This window comes from Rattus norvegicus, chromosome 15, assembly GCF_021556685.1.
Source record: "Rattus norvegicus strain SHRSP/BbbUtx chromosome 15, alternate assembly SHRSP_T2T, whole genome shotgun sequence".
Lineage (NCBI taxonomy): Eukaryota > Metazoa > Chordata > Mammalia > Rodentia > Muridae > Rattus > Rattus norvegicus.
In genome coordinates, this window is record NC_141548.1 from 4,978,981 (window position 1) to 4,995,737 (window position 16,757).

The following is a 16,757-nucleotide window of genomic DNA, read 5'->3' on the forward strand; positions in this document are numbered from 1 at the left end:
TGATAAACTTTCAAATCCTTTCTCCAAAAAATAACCAGATATCAGTGAGCAAAGGACAACGTGGACGGAGATTGGTCCTCTGCAGTTCCATTAGACGTCACTTCTCTAGTGTCCACCTTCCTGAGGTCCCAGGGCCAGGCCTGAGGGTGTTAGAGTTTGGACCATGACCCTGTATTCATGCCAAACGTAAGATCCAGGAGGTTGGGCAGGGAGTGGAAGGGCTTGAGGTCAGGTGAAAGCTCAACTTTAATAGGTCCAGAAGTTCTGGAGGGAGTCTATTTGGCCTTGTCATCTGTGGCTTCTACGTTCTTGACCTAGTTGTGAGGAATCCATGTTAAAATTCCACCTAACCTCATAGCTGTAAGAGTGTAAAACATCGCCACGTAAGTTCATTGCAAATTGCTTTCATTGTCCTTTTCGTTGCCCACTACCACCAGGTCCAAATTAGGGGATATTGTAGATAGATTTAGAGGTTCACTGGGTCTCTCTGATAGTCAAAGTAATAGACTTTACAGAGAACTGGACAGACAGGATTTCAAGAATAAAATAGTTGAAGAATTCTGCCAACCTCTGATCTCTAAGACTTAGAAGCAATGGGGCGTGCATTCTAAATATAATATTATAGGGTTCAATCCCTCCTTGTATGGAGTACAGCAGGCCCAAAATAAGAAAAGAGCCTTTCCACCTTTCCTGGACTCTAATGAGAGTTTTCTTAGTGTCTTCTTTAATGTCTTGTTCATTATTTCCACCTACCCAGAATTCTGCACAACAAAGACTCCAAACTATTCATACATCTTTGACTGTTATTCATAGGCTTTGGCCGTGAGAGCTGGGCTATTATAGGACAGCATTCTTAGTAAGTGGCAAAATTAGGGGGAAAGTTCCTAGCAGAGCTTTCTAGTTGCTCTATGATCAGTTTCAGTCCGATGTAGTGAGCTTCTACTCACCCAGAAAGGGTATCAATAAAAACAAGCAGGTACTTTTATCTGACTCTAGGAGGCCATGTGTCAGTTAATTCAGGTTCCCATAATTTATCATAGCGTTGGCTACCTGTATGCAATCCTTCTGGGTAAATGATCTCTGTTTTTTATTTACATAGGTGTAAATGTGACATCTGGCTTTGACATCTCCTTCTACACTGTCCAGTGTATGTAGGCGTAACATACCTTGGTGTTGGCAACTCAGAGAGTTCTGTGGACCCAAGACAAGTAGTCTGGTAAAGCTGAGTTACCAGAAACCTGCCAATTCTTTCTGGAAGAATGATCTTTCCCTCTGGTGTTCACCACTAACCTCTGGCCTCAAGCTATTCATTTGATTCTTTTACATCCTCGCCTCTTAGTTATACTCGAAATACACAAGATCTAAGGCACAAACCACATGAAACTCAAGAAGGATGACGAAAATGTGGATGCTTCACTCCTTCTTTAAGGGGGGAACAAAAATATTCACAGGAGGGGATAGGGAGGAAAATTTTAGGGCAGAGAATGAAGGAACGGCCATTCAGAGCCTGCCCCACATGTGGTCCATATAGATAGATAGATAGATGGATAGATAGATGATAGATATATAGATATATAGATATAGATATAGATATAGATATAGATATAGATATAGATATAGATATAGATATGGATATATATCCACCAAAACTAGATAAGATGGATGAAGCTAAGAAGTGCATGCTGACATGAACCGGATATAGATCTCTCCTGAAAGACACAGCCAGAACATGTCAAATACAGAGTCAAATGCCTGAAGCGAACCACTGAACTGAGAATGGAACACCCATTGGAGGAACTAGGGAAAGGACTGAAGGAGCTGAAGGGGCTTGCAACCCCATAAGAACCAACCAGAGCTTCCAGGGACCAAACCACTGCCCAAAGACTACACATGGACTGACCCTGCGTAGGTAGCAGTAAATAACATTGTTGGGGCAACAGTGGAAGGGGAAGCCCTTGGTACTACCAAGGTTGAACCCCCAGTGTAGGGAATGTTGGAGAGGGCAGTAATGGGGGTTCGATGGGGAGGGGACACCCATTTAGAACGGGAAGGGGAGTTGTTAGGGGGCTGATGGACAGGAAACCGGGAAAAGGAATAACATTTGAAATGTAAATAAGAAATGCCCAATTTAATAAAAATGGGAGAAAAAGAATAACAACAAACAAACCAACAAAAACAATAAAGAAAATGTTCCAGGGGCAGTGCAGGGGAATAGTGGTGAACAATAAGGGGGATGTATAGGGGATACACATATGGGGAAGGGAGAGGGAAGGGAATGGGGGCTTAAGGAAGGAAACAAGGATGGGGAATAACGTTTGAAATGTAAGTAAAGAAATATATCTAATAAAAAAATTTAAAAATATCGTTCCTCCAAAATTGCTGGAATTCAATAAATGTGCAGTTATAACCGATGCTTTATTATAAGGAATGCAGAGGCATACAGCTCTGTGTGTCCTGATCGCTTTTTATATTCCTATACTGAATGTTTTTATTTCCTCTAATGTATTAGAGAAATACTTGTGTTTCTCCTTTGTTTGTCATTATAAAGGAAGCTAAATTTGTGAGCACAAGGATAAAGGAAGGATAATTTTCGTCATGTATGTGGGATCCACAGAGCACGATACACTGTCTACATCAAGAGCACAGTTTCCTGTGCAGCTCTGGCTGGCTGTGAACTGATGGTGAAGCCTAAGCTGCATGAGACTTGCAGAACACCACTGTTGCCTTACACTTGTGCTGTTACAGAAGGAAGAACCACACACGACTCAGGACGGTCTTGTGAGTGAAGGGTTAAAGGTCACAATTTTATTTATTGGCAAAAATTAATTTATTCGAGAACATTTTAAAGTGGGGAGTCAATGAGTTCAATGTATATAGCCTTAAGAATATAGCATATTAATTAAAAAACTAAAGTTAACAAATAAATAACAAAACTTCAAACGTAAACAAATAAAACCAAATGCATAAAACCAAACTTCAAACTAAAAACAAATATAACAAGTAATTAGTCAGCATTCAATTCCTGCTGATTCTTCAACATATAACTCCAGCCTGTTGCTGGCCTTGCAAACACAGCAGAACGGCAGGTAAGATGGTAAAAATCTCCTCAAGAGGAATGTAGACCTGCCTCACTCGGAGTGGTTGGTTGTTGATGGACAAGTCGTCAAAAGGTTAAACGTGAGGCGTGTTCCAGGCCACATCTCAAGGTCTTTCAAATTTAGCCCAAGATTTGTACGGTTACAAGGACTGAGATGTGGGAGGTGGTGTCAATCTTTGCACCCTCAGTGCTCCTGGTGGACAGTTCTGTCTCTGAGAGCTGTAGTCCTGGTCTGGGCCCTGGGAAAGCTTCTGCTGCAGTGTTCAGACCTAGGGGTGGAAAAGACCTGGTGAGGACCTGCCATGTCACTTATCCCATACACAGCAGCACAATTCAGCAGGATAATGCAGGATGATCTTTCATCTGAGGTCATTCTCTCATGCCCAAGAGAGAAGGGTAAGAGATCCCACAGGCCTGCATATTTTCCCAGCTTTTCAAAATGCTAAAAATTGAACAGTGAACAGCAGATAAATCCAATGGTACATATATATTATATTTTAATATCATGTAGCAATGTCTAAATGTCAGGTGAGGAGAGATATGAACAACCTAGAAAACAATAGGAAGGCCTTGGAAGCCTGGCCATCTCTGAAATGAAGACTATTATTATTCCTCCAATGCAGGGAAATGCCTGGGGTCCACATCACAACCTCAATACCTGCAAAGACCCAGAGAAACAATATTTCAAGAAGTACATGCACACCGAAGTGATATTATATTTGGCAAGAATATGCTGCATGGAAATCTTGCCAAGGGTAGGCATTGAACTCTAAAGGAGATACTCATGCAGAAAATAAACTATACCACTCCTTTGTTTATGGGTATCGTAAAACTATTTGTGGGGAGACTTAAAGGCACTGGGCTCAGATAATACTAGAGAGCTCAGACTGGAGGGATCAGTACACAGTAGCCAGAATCTCTATGGATCACATACACTTCATGGATGAAATTTCTTTTAAAATGGACAAGAATAATATTCTGAGCTGCTCCTAGCTGACAGATGCTGAGAACTATGTAGGAAGTCACACACCCAATAAGACAGTTTATAAGTATAGCTAATCTACTTGGGTCCTCTCATCCTGTGCTTTCAAACCATCTCAGTGACACCGAAATAGTGCTGCATCTTCTCAGACAAGGCCTTTTGCTCAGTGACCAGTTTTTTCTGATTCAGGGGATCCTGCAGACTTTCTTCCATTCTCTCCTCATCCTGGTCATTAGATTATTTTGTCCATGGAGACAGGCATGTATACAGACTCAGACAGACAGACACCCAGACATACACACTTTTGAACTCACCCAAATATATTTGTTCACACACACAAGCAGAATATTTTGCAGAATGTGGTTAGTTTCCCACTTAATGGTAATAGAAGAGATCACCCAGTCTACTATTGTGGCATAAAAAAAAAAAACCTGGAATGGGGTAAGTACAGAGTGAGCATAGCCTAAAGACAGCTCAGCCAATAAAGTGTATTCCCCTGAAAATCAGAAATTAGAAATGTGACATCCAGGCCTGTTAGCCAAGCCTGCTTAGCAAGGTCACAAGGCTGTGCACAGGAGGCTGATTTCAGGCAACAGAGCACTGGGGGGGGCGGGGGGGGGGCAGGTGAGCCTCTTCAGTCCTCTGCTCACTGTTTCCCAGTGCATGCAAAGTGAGCTGCATTTTCCAATATGAGGTCCCTTTACCATACAGTACGTGACAGGGCAGCCAAACTACCAGCACAAACAGCTGGGAAATCTCCATAACCACAATCCAAGGTAAAACTTGGACTGGGATGCTATCAGATATAATTCGAGTGCGATAAGGCTGACTACTTCAAAGCCAAATGGTGGCAGGTATAATCAAACTCAGCCACAGTCCATGGAAGGGCTGGACAACATTGTACCTTTTCACTTTCTGACTGATGGACATCTGGGTAATTTTGCTTCATGGCTGCTCTGATGTGAACCCCTACAACACTAATGTGCCACAGTTTCTCTGCTCACACCTACTTCTTGTTCTGGAATCGCTGTGTCAAAAGGTTGAAATTTCACAAGAGTTGTACATGGCTTCTCACAGGGCTACCCATTTGACACCTCCAGCAATGTCTGAGGGTCATCACTTTCCTAAACCCTCCTTACAGATGATTTTCACTCAGATCAAATGATTTTGAATAACAATGGTTAAGAGTGCCACAACACAACACAGGCTGAGTGCTTTGGACTATTTTGAGCCTAAGTTTCTGTCTGAGGCAAAGATGTGATTCCACCTCAGCATAACTCCTGGACATCTTCTGCCTGAAGATTCAACTCTAAGCAAATTAATCTTTCAATTAACAAATTCCAGGCCAAACTCCAAAGCCAAGGTATATTCAACCAAGTTTAGGCCAATCTGGAGAGAAAGTGGTGGCAGGTTAATGATTAACATAACCTGGATGTTGAGAAGATACAACAAGCACGTGACCTTCCAGTGTTACTATACACCGAGAGCAAAGAAGGCAGAAGAGCCCTCAGTCATCAGTTTTGACACTGAGGTACATGGATTACACACAGCAGCCTCTCCTCACATCCCTGTACCACATTCCTGAGTTTTTCTCCAAGTAATGTCAATGTTGATGAATAGTTTTCCCACTGTAATAATTTCAATAGTGATCAAGACCCCATTAAGAACAGTTTAAAACTAATTGGAAAAATTGTATTTCCTCTTCTCTCTCTCTCTCTCCCTCCCTCTCTCTCTATCTCTCTACCTCTCTATCGATATATATATATATATATATATATATATATATATTGTTATATATATATATATATATATTGTTGAATACAGATGAGGCAAAGGAAATGTTTCAAGTGAGAGCTTAGACATTGCTCTCCATACCTTATAGAGTAAACCTGTGTAGGGAATGTACTCCTTGGGCACACTAGGTTGAAAGAGTTGGAGAAAAATTTCCCTCTAATCCTCACGTATCTCACACAAACCCTCACCCTGAGAGAAGTCTTTCTTACATCCCTGTTCATCCAGTCAGCTCCAGGACATAAGCCACAGGAAAGAACACTAAAACACTGACATAAAACAGGACGGACAAACTGCTTCTCAAGCTCTGTCACTGTAAACCACGATTTAGACGGGCAGAAGGGAAGATTTTCAATGTACGGGGAAAAGGAGAGAAAGTCCACAAGCCCCATCATAATTGACAATGAGAGCCGTTCTTTTGGCAATTGAACTGAACTCTAATCAGTTCTGTGCACTACAAAGACGGCTACCACATGGCATCCCTCTAGCATAATGGCATGTAAGTGTGCAGTGTGTGATCAACAGATCCCCCTTAAGGAAATGCATTTTCTAGTTGAGCAGGAGGATTTGGTTGTCAATCCTCCAGTTTCTTGCATGAAGCTAACACCACAGAACTACTGAATAACTGGATGAGTCCTAGGAGAGCGTCTGGATAAGTTGGAGAAGGTTAAACTGGTTTGACTTGGTTTATGCTTAGATATCAGGAAAACCTGACCTTGATGCGTCATTCATCCTACCTGAGGCTGCTTGATACAGGGATTTTCATACTGGCTTCCCCACAGATCCTTGTTGTTTCCTTAATGGACTCTTCCAGTGCAATCTGTTCCCATAGAAGCTCCCTGTTCTCATTCCGTGCTCTCTGGCCATTGTTCTTCAGCTCAAACAACTCAGTTAGGAGGGGGCAGAAGCTGCGGCTGAGACACAAAGAAAAAATGGTGACTCCCAGCCAGTCTCCAACTTCCTCCCACGTCTCCAAGTCCATTACTCCTTCTAGGGTCCTGATCCAAAGAGAGCCCCAGATTATAGTCCAAGTCCACAGTAGCCATGGAGCATGACCTAGAGTCAGGTCAAATGGAGAAAAGAGCCACATTCCACAAGACTCAGTGCACTTCTCAAAAACCTGACACGATTGATTCAAGTTTTTCCCAGAGGAGGACATAATCCCTATGTGTGCTTATTTGTCCATTTTATTAGAATGTTGCTTGGAGGCCAATCTTTCTGTGTCCTGTGTGTCCTAGAGCCTTCCTTAGAGACAGGCTTCCTGGTTGCTTCAAACACTATAAAGCCTGATCCTCACTTTACTTCACAGATAAGAATGGGCTGACACATGCTGTGCCTAGTGCTGGGGTCACAGCCTTGTAAGTTACTCACCAGTACCAGTCATTTTCCAGTGTGAGGTGTGTACATTTGACCAAAGCTCTATTGACCTGCTCGCTCATTTTCTTCATGTCGGTCATCACTTCCTCGTGCTGCATCGTGAGCATCTCGGACTCAAAGTTGTTCCTGTGGTAAGGCATGGTCCAAGGATGAAATAACATTATGAATGAAGGATTCAAGAATTACATGAATTCAGACTGAATCCTGAACTACCCCAGCCTAGGAATGCCACACTTTTGCCCCTTGGTACTGGGTCCATTTGGTATTTATAAGTTTATTATTATGGACACAGGGACAGCAGTGCCAGCAAACAAAAGGAGGGAGCTGATTTGCTTGAGCTCCCTGAGGGGGTTTGAAGGAATAGACTAGCTTGCCAAGAACATTCGAGGACCCTGTGTCACAATCCAGGCTCCAACTTAAGCCCATGAAGACTATTCTCCTGTTCTTAGGTAACAATTCTCAATCATAGAATCTATTGCTACATGAAAACCCAAAGGAACATGAACAGTATTTACAGGGAAAAGAATTTATAACACGCACCAGGAGATTCCCATGTGCGTCCACCTGAGCAGATGTGAAATGTTCTACTGCTCACAGTGAGGCTCTCACCCTCATCATTATCATGCCACGGAAATTGACACAGGATAATTCTCAGGCCAAATCAGTACATAGAATACCCAGATCTTAAGTGATACACACAAACGCACTCACACATGCATACACACACACAAACTCACACAAAACTCTCTCTCTCTCTCTCTCTCTCTCTCTCTCTCTCTCTCTCTCTCTCAAATACAATTAGAATGCCAATTAAATATAAGGATGTGGCATTATCTCCCAATACAATGAATAAAATCAGAGAAAACCAATGATCCCCTGTTGTCAGTCCAGTCACACACTGTGAGGCAGCAAGTGGGATTGGGTCCTTCCAGCTCTTCACAGGAACTATTGAACCCAAAGCACCTCCACGTCAATTACAACAATGATTGCTCATAATCAGAGCACCTAGAAATTCCCACAAGCCAACACCTGTCCAGTCTCCTTAAACCACACAATGAGAGCTCACACACTACTACCCTCACTCCCAGACTGTGATTCAATCAGGCCACAGGCTATGATTTACGTTTGTAGGAATTAAAATAGCCTGTGCCACCATCCCATTCCCATCTGAACTTCACATTCTGATTCAATCAGGAAAGTGATTTTGACCATGAGGACACCCTGGAGTTGTAGCCTACTGTGATGTGAGGAAATGTGGATTTAACAGAACTTGCATTGTGACTACCTGTCATTTAAATTCTTTCCCGGGTAATCGGCCAGGATACTCCTGAGTTCATCTCTCTCCTTCTGCATCTTCTGGAGAGCAATTTTGATGTTCTCCAAACGCTTCATTCTCTCCTCTTCAACAGGTGTCGTGGAGGGTTGGGACGATGCCTTCTGATCAAACTCTGTAGGTAGATAAACACCAGTAAACAGGCATATATGTGGACACAGTGTCAAGGAAAACTATGCTTACTCTAAACAGAAGTCTGAGGATGAACAGTTCTACAGATACAGTGAATCCCTGACAGAGCAAGAAAGCTATCTTTAAACTGAACTCAGCTAGTTCCCTGTTCCCACCATCATAGCCATATGATGACATATGCCATCATAGATATAGACCACACCTCCTAAAGCCATTCCTCTGGCACTGAAATTCTAAAGCTGGCCTAAACAGGAAGAATTGGAGGACCTTCTCAGCTAATGTCTGATGTGAGGCAGGTAAGTCCTTGAGTTCAAACTGCTTAACATCTTGAATCCCTAATCATGTGTGTTCAAGGACAAAGTAACTGAGACCTTGATATATGACCAGGAGAGTATCCCTCTTGGCATCAATTACCCAAGTAATCTACAGGACACTGCTGAGAATGAAGTGTTTCAACAGCCGATCCTGGAAGAGACACTTTGTTATTCTTATAAAGGCTCATCCTGGCATTCTTTGACACTGCCCAGGACACTAAAGAGATCCAAGGAAAGCCCCTTGACATATAACAGTTCTTGGTTTTCTGTCAAACTAATGATCAGAAATTATTGGGTCTGGGTCAGCCATTAGGAAGACTGAGGCTCTAAATCATACATCCTACTCCTGGAAGGACCAACACAAGCCAACCTCCTCCAGGGAGCTCCCCTTGCCCTGCCCAGTACTCACTTGACCTCCTCAAGGACCTTTCCATTCGTCGTCTTCTTCTACAACATGATAGAAGGCTGGCCTCCCTCTGCCTTGGTCTGGTGCCTGCATGGATATGATTGTCCCTCCGAAAGAGACTGAGGATCCTGGAGAACATGCCTCCTCGGGAACCCATTAGGAAATGAAGGGAAATCGCTCAGGCAGTTGGTGTCACCACAACACTGCTGACATCACAGAACATTCTAGTGTCTCCTGGATACAAGAGAATTTCCAGGGAAGACACTACCGGTGATGTCACTGGGAAATGCCATAGCTTACTTGCTAACTACCTCCACCCAGACTGACCAGTTTCTGCAGTAGCTTTTCCAGAGACTCACTTTTGAGCCAGGGAACACCCATTCGCTCACTCTCCTTCCAGAGCTTCAGAGTTCTCACTCCTTCATTACAACTCAGTTGCTGAGGAGAGGGAGAGTTGTATCAGACCTTGAAATGGATAGAACATCTTTGTTAACAGCCAAAGGTCTAAAGACCGTGGATGAGGGATATTCTTCTTCCTGAAATGTATAAACCCAGGGTCCATGCATGTGACATATAGTCCAATTTCTACAGTTGTTACTGTTCCCCAGAGGCGAATATTTTTTTCCTTCACCTTTAAATGTATGCAAGTTGGAGTATGTTGTTTCATGGAGTGTGCCTTGAGAGGGGTCATGGTTTCAATATATTCACCCATGTTTTTTCCTGAAATCTCTGTCTTACCATCCCATTTTGTGCAATGGAAACTCCCTTTTCCTGGCAAAAAAGCTTCTCAGGTATAGAGCAAACATCAAATTGTAAACTTTCTGTCCATTCTTAAAGTTAAAATCCCCAAAAGTGAGGGAGGAACTGAGACCCAAGCGAGAGCCATGGAGGGGCAGAATGCAGAGGTGCTGCTGGCCAAGGAAGAGCAGGAGGAAGCAGAGAAGCTGTAGCACATCATGGTGTACTGGGAGCTAGAATTGGAGTTCGACCTGGGCAACCTGCTGGCTTCACTCTGAGGACCTACAGGGTGCTTAACCATCATTTATAACTCAGTATCTGGTGTCTCTCTGGCCACCGTTCGAACTGCATTCAGAGGAACCACAGACAAAAGTCATCCAAAGAACAATTCACCAAAATAAATAAAAATTAGTACATTTTTCTTTCAAAAAGGCATACAAATGTATGGTCAAGTCAAACAAAACCCAAGGAAACACAAGAAATGAAATATTTCACAACAACCCAAGAGTGCAAGAAACAGTATAAAAACAATCTCTTAGGGGTTGGGAATTTAGCTCAGTGGTAGAGCAAGGCCCCGGGTCGGTCCCCAGCACCAAAAAAAAAAAAAAAAAAAAAAAAAGAAAAGAAAAGAAAAGAAAAGAAAAAAAAAGACCAATCTTTTAAATCTATAATAATTCTATATGTATTTCTTGAAATAGCAGTTGGAGGAAGCAGGCTTTCATGCTTTTATAAGTTCCATAGCCTCATCAACCCTTGTGACAATCTCCACCTGTTTGATTTTTTCTTAAGCACAGATATGTGTGAGTTAGAATCCCGAGGTCTGTCTGTGATCAGACTGTAAACTGTAGTCAATGTAACACTGGCAATCATTAGCCACAATCTTTAAGTTTCCCTTGTAACATCAGAGCACAGCCATATCTTTGGAAAGCAAAACTCACCCTCCACCAAACTATCCTCCAAAATCCAGTCTCTCCAAAACACCAAGTCCATTCCTCATGCTATAAAGTATGACGGCCAAGCCTTGCATATGAAGGATCGATATTGCAGGCTCTAATACCGAACCAAAGAGACATTGCCCTAAATTCTTTTACAAGTCCGGTTTCCATGATAAGAGTTATATTAAAATATTATCCCAATCTAGACCTGTTTCCCTGGGTTGGCACATGCCACGTGTTTTCTCGAATGACTCCTTTTTTAAGCCAACATTCTATTACAAATATTACAAATTTTCAACCATACCCAATAACTTAAAAGCCAGTCACCTATAGCCAAGACATGTAAAGCTTATTATACATTTAAAACCAAACAGAAAAAAATGAAGTGACTACACATATCTTTAGTACTTAGATCAAACACCATTTTTACTTCTTTAGCTGTCATTTTAAAAGAAGCACCTTGTTACCTGTTGATTCCAAATATCACAGTCAAAGATTTCTCTAAGAGAAACAGCTAACAGCTCCATTACCATAGAAGCTTTGAAGCTGCTGGCACCTTTAAGGCCAGCTAGTGTAGACATTGAGCCAGCCCCCTGGGGAGCTTCCCCAGTGGACAGACCTAGGCTCCTAGCTACATTCCTCCATTGAGGCAGGATTCAGTCAGAGACACACATGACAGTTAACACCAGAGATAACCAGTTATCTAGGATGCTGGGCTCCAAAGGTCAATTGAAACTGTTTTATTTATTTGTTCCTTTCTTGAAAGGACTTAAAACTAAATCAAGGGGGAATCAACCAGCATTTAAAGTTTTCACCATTTTTTCTTTTAAACATGAAACACAAAACATTCAAGCAACAAGAAGCACAACCCAGACATACATTGACATCCATGGACAGCTTGGTGCAACAAGGACAGACAATAGACATAGAGGGAAGGAGCTAGATGGTGTCCCACCAAAGGGACCCAGATATCCTACCTAAAGGACCCAGAACCAGAAATAAGCACTTCTCCAATAGGAGCCAGCAAGGAGGCAGGATGTCCCTAGGAGAGCTCTTAAAAAGCTTAATCTCACTTTCCTTCTTTTGCCAAAGCATCTGTGGAGAGTCTGGGAGGAATGTTTTTCTCAAACCATTTTCTCTCTTGTCTAGGGTGTAAACTGTCTCTAATCAGGGTCCAAAGACTAAAAGCATCTATGAGAATTAACTTTGCTTCTCTAGATTTTAGCATAACTCTAAAAGAACACGTACACAAAAACATTTGACCATTATTACCTTGTCCCTTTTTACAAGGTTTACTCACCAGTACCACAAATCTTTATTTATCTTTGCACGTGCTTTCAATGCCCACGGTGCTTCTGTATCCTGCTTACTGGGACCTTTCCTGGCCCATTTTCCCCAATACGTCCCTCCTTCACTGGCCGGCTTCCTGGGACCATCTCGTCAGGTTGTCCTCTCTTTTCCAATCTTGGTGGGACCTCCATTTGATGATGCCTGTGTCATCAGGACACTCAGAACCGGGCATAGGCCTATAAGTGTTAAGAAGAAACACACACTCGGGTCATTCGTGTTAAAAGAAGGCTGTCCACGCTTTACTGAGATCTCCTTATATACCAGAGGCAAAAGCTGTGGAAAAACAATAAAGCAGGTGAAAACCCCAACCAGGAAAATAGGAAAACAGGAAAAATCTGCATCGTGGCAAGTCCTGGCCCCAACACAGGGGTGTAAACAACTTCTTAACATCAATAAGCTGAAAGGCTCAGCAAGAGGAATGGGTGCCATGGGAGGTCCTGGCCCCAAATCAGGGACCGAGAGAAGCTGCCAAGGGTGTAAACAACTTCTGGCCATAGTAGGCTGAAAGGCACAGCGAGGAGGAAGGGAAACACTCCAAGGTAGGGCCCAACAGGCTAATATAAATATATATTGGAAAAACTAAAACGCTGTATATGAAGAAAAATAATTAAAAAGTGCTACATATCTAAGCATAACATTCATAATAAAAGAAACTCAAATGACAGAAATTCATAAGAAATATTCATCATCCTTCTACATCACGCAAATGCAAATCAAAATTACTCTGAGATCACTTTTCACACTTGTCAGTATGACTAAGGTTAATAACACATGTGACAACTCAAGCTGACTGGGTTATGGAGCAAGGGGAACATTCATACTCTCCTGGTGGAAAGGCAAACTTCTACAGCAACTTCGGAGATCAGTATGATGGTTCTTCAGGAAGGTGAAAATTGTTGTACCTTAAGATACAACTCCAGGTCTCATGTCCAGATGTTGATTCATCCTAGAATACAGACCCTTGCTCAACCATGTTCAGTGAAGCTCATTTATAATGCTTAGAATTTGGAAATATTTAAGTTGTCCCTTAACGGATGAATGCATAAAGAAAACGTGGTGCATTTACAGACTGCATTGCTGCTTAACAATTACAAAAGGCAAAAAGGAAGCATGCACTATGCAGGACAATGAATGGATCTAGTAAAAGTCATTCTGGATGAGGCAATCCAGACTGAAAGAGACAAATGGGATACATATTCACTGAAATGTGGGTGTGGGTGTTAGCTGTTGATTCTTCAATCTGTGTGACTGTATGATCAGTTTAGTGTGAGGGTCTAGGGACGTGGGCCAGACTGTCCTCATTTAGGGAAGTACAAGTTCACTCATGGATGGCTGAGGGACACTGTCAGGGATAGGAATGTGAAATGTGAAGAGACAGGGAGAGGGCAGCAATGGAGGGAACATAGAGAGGGAGAGTAAAATGAGGCGCTGTATCGAAGCCTAAGAGAGTAGAAACCCTAATTGCTTTTTAAATTGTTTTATAAAGGTAACTAATGATTTATTATGGGTGCAAGGAGAGAAGTTAAAATGTTGATTGTGTTCATCTATGTGAAATTTCAATAATAAGTAAGTCACAACAGTTATGGATTTTGACTTTCAATGAACCTGTTACAGATAATGAATATCTAGTCCTTATGGAGACATCTGTCACCATCTATTATACACTAGTCATTTTATTTGTTTACATTTCAAATGTCATCCCCATCATTGGTCTCTCCACTTTGAACCCCCATACCCTCCCAATCCTCTTTGTTTCTAAGAGGGCACTCCTCCATCTACCCACCCACTTCCTCTTCACCCCTCTAGCATCCCCCTTCTCTGGGACATCAAGTTTCTACAGGGCCAGTTGCCTCCCATCCCAGAGATGTCAGATGAGCCAGTTGTTGCTACACATGCTCTACACTATATGTATCAGGAGCCATAGCCGGGACCATATATCCTCTTTAGTTGGTAGTTTAGTCCCGAGGAACTCTGAAGGCTCCAGTTAATTGATATTGTTGTTCTTCATATTGGGTTCCAATCCCCTTCATCTCCTTCAGGCTTTTCCCTAACTCTTTCATTGTGGTCCCCAGGCTTAGTCCAATGGTTGGCTGTGAATATCTGCATCTGTGACTTGAAGAGAGGCACATGCGAGGCTAGAAGGAAGCCTCAGACTCCAAAGGTAATAGGATGTAATTCTGTATTTTCCCAGAAGATGGCGACATAGGATCCTTTTCACAAACTTGTTTCTCACTAACTTCTTAGTTCTGTCCAGCATGTCAGGAAAGTTCCGCGATGTGCTCTGTGACTGAAGATCCTTCTGCTTGCTGGAACTCGATCCGCTGCGTGGAATACTCTCGATCGGCAATGGGCGTCTGGGTCGGTGGACGCAATGACTCCAGGAACTGTGAATGAATGGACTGAGTTGAGCAGACATTGAATTCATCTGAGGGGTTGGCATCTCCAGAACCTGCAGTTTAGCATCCATGGATCCAGGAGAGCACAGTGTGCAGGGCTGAAATCAGATTCTGTAATGGAGAGGCGGAAGAAACTATGGTTTTGAAGTATTTGTTCTTTTTGAAAGCACAAAGTGGGAGATCAGTCAGTTATCCTCTTTTTGCAACATCTTACTCTGAGCTGCAGGACATATCCTGGGGTATATTGCTTTCCATATTCAATGGGCTTTTCAGAAATTCCAGTTTCCTGAAACGGCATGGCCCTACTTTGGTGGACTGACTGGTAGGAAGTGGAAAGGTTCTCTGAGGGGCAGATGAGGAAAGGCCAAAAGAAGAGGAAAGAGACAGCTATGAAAGGGCTGCTGGTGGGTACAAGGAAACAACAAGCACATTTCTCAAAGCCCTATTTTACTATAGCACCGTGGGAAGCATAACCACAAGCTGACAGAAACAAATTGTTAAAATAAACAATGCATTCGTTCCCATCCCCCAAACTACTCCGTTTTTAACCACCAAGGTCAATAGAAATTTAAGCCTCAAGTACACCTTCTCTTAAGGTTCCATACCTCAGCAGGCTGAAAAATCTGCCAACAGGCCTTGACCTACCTTGACTATGCCTAGCAGGCAGACCTTCTCTCTCTTTCTTTTCCTCTGTTTGAGAGCAGGAGCAAATGACTTTATACTGTGGGAGGATTTCCATTATCAACAAACATAAATTTTCCGAAGTCATTAAAGCTAGAAGGCCAATCATTGATGGGCAGGTGTGGTCAGGTCACTACCTAAACTATCCCATGGAGAAAAGTAAAAGTGACAGCCATACCTGTGTTTAGGAAACAAGATGTCACAGGTGATTTGAGTATGGGTGCTGTGTGGGAGAGAGGAGGTCATGAATCTAGCTGGAAAAGCCCACTCCACTTTTAGATGTGTTTTGAAAGACATATAATAGAAATTTAACTGCAACAAAATTTTGTCAGCAAATGTGCTCTAATGATAGGTGGTTAGGTTTTGGGGGTCATATTGACACAGAAACTGGATTAGTGGTAATATCTTGGGAAGTAGCTTGTGTTACAAGGAGAACTTCAGTTATCCCTTGCCTAGGCCATCTACTGTCTTCTCTTCTCTTTTTCCTCTTTCACTCTTCTATCTGGGCTGATGTAGCAAAAGGCTCTTCTCAGAGACAAGTCAAAGGAGAATTAAGGTGACATCTTTAGCCTGTTTTCTTATAGACACATTGGACTGCGAAGGCTGTGAGGGAACCAGGCGGGAGGAGACTGCAAAAGGCAGAAGGAAGCAGTGACTGCACTGGTCGTGTTTCCCATTCTGTCACAGAAGCATTTTAAGAAAGGAGGGTTCCATTGGCTCAGAGTCGGGAAGCACAGACTCCATCCTAGAAGGGGTGAGTGTAGCCATGAGAGGTGCAGTTGGTAGAAGTGGACTGGCTGGCAGGATGTGAATGAGACTCTTACTATGTGGGTGGAGCAGGGAGCAGAAATAGGGAAATTCTAGCTCTTAGCTTCCTCTCTGTGCCATTCAGTGCAGGCACCTGGCCTGAGAGTTATGGTGTTACCACCATTCAGAGTGAGCTTTACGTCGATTCTCTCCCCAAAACCCCTCAGAGCGACATTCAAAGGCCTGCTTCACTAACACACTAGGCAATTTTTACCTTCCTCAAGTTGTCAGTGACCAGCAGCAGAGCAAGGCAAGAAGGTTGCACGGCCATTTAGAGGGAGGAATCAAGGAGTGGTGTTCGTGCAAGCCAGAAGAGACCTACAGGAAAGCTGGACATCAAAGAGCCACACACATTCTCTCGTGGATTCTCATGGTTTTCCCAGGGTGAGATTCAGATGCATGTGGTAGCTAAAGGCAT

General features: G+C 42.8%; 1 protein-coding gene across 1 annotated transcript; it reads right to left on the bottom strand.

The window, feature by feature from the left end:
- Positions 1–2,773: 2,773 nt before the first annotated feature.
- LOC148000682 (disks large homolog 5-like) lies at positions 2,774–9,998 on the bottom strand. Its single transcript, XM_087586921.1, has 5 exons — positions 9,436–9,998; positions 8,533–8,695; positions 7,242–7,373; positions 6,608–6,784; positions 2,774–3,366 (listed from the first exon to the last, which is right to left on the bottom strand). The coding sequence occupies exons 1-5, from the start codon at positions 9,587–9,589 to the stop codon at positions 3,282–3,284; spliced, it is 711 nt and encodes a 236-aa protein (XP_087443047.1). The 5' UTR covers positions 9,590–9,998; the 3' UTR covers positions 2,774–3,281.
- Between the last annotated feature and the right edge of the window lie 6,759 nt (positions 9,999–16,757).

Bases quoted from the DNA above. Each gene is read 5' to 3' on its own strand.
- LOC148000682 (XM_087586921.1), bottom strand. From the start codon at position 9,589: ATGGGTTCCCGAGGAGGCATGTTCTCCAGGATCCTCAGTCTCTTTCGG. The intron at 8,696-9,435 runs GTGAGTACTGGG...ATCTACCTACAG, and splicing joins AAGGTCCTTGAGGAGGTCAA to AGTTTGATCAGAAGGCATCG. The intron at 7,374-8,532 runs GTAGTCACAATG...GCCTTACCACAG, and splicing joins GGAAAGAATTTAAATGACAG to GAACAACTTTGAGTCCGAGA.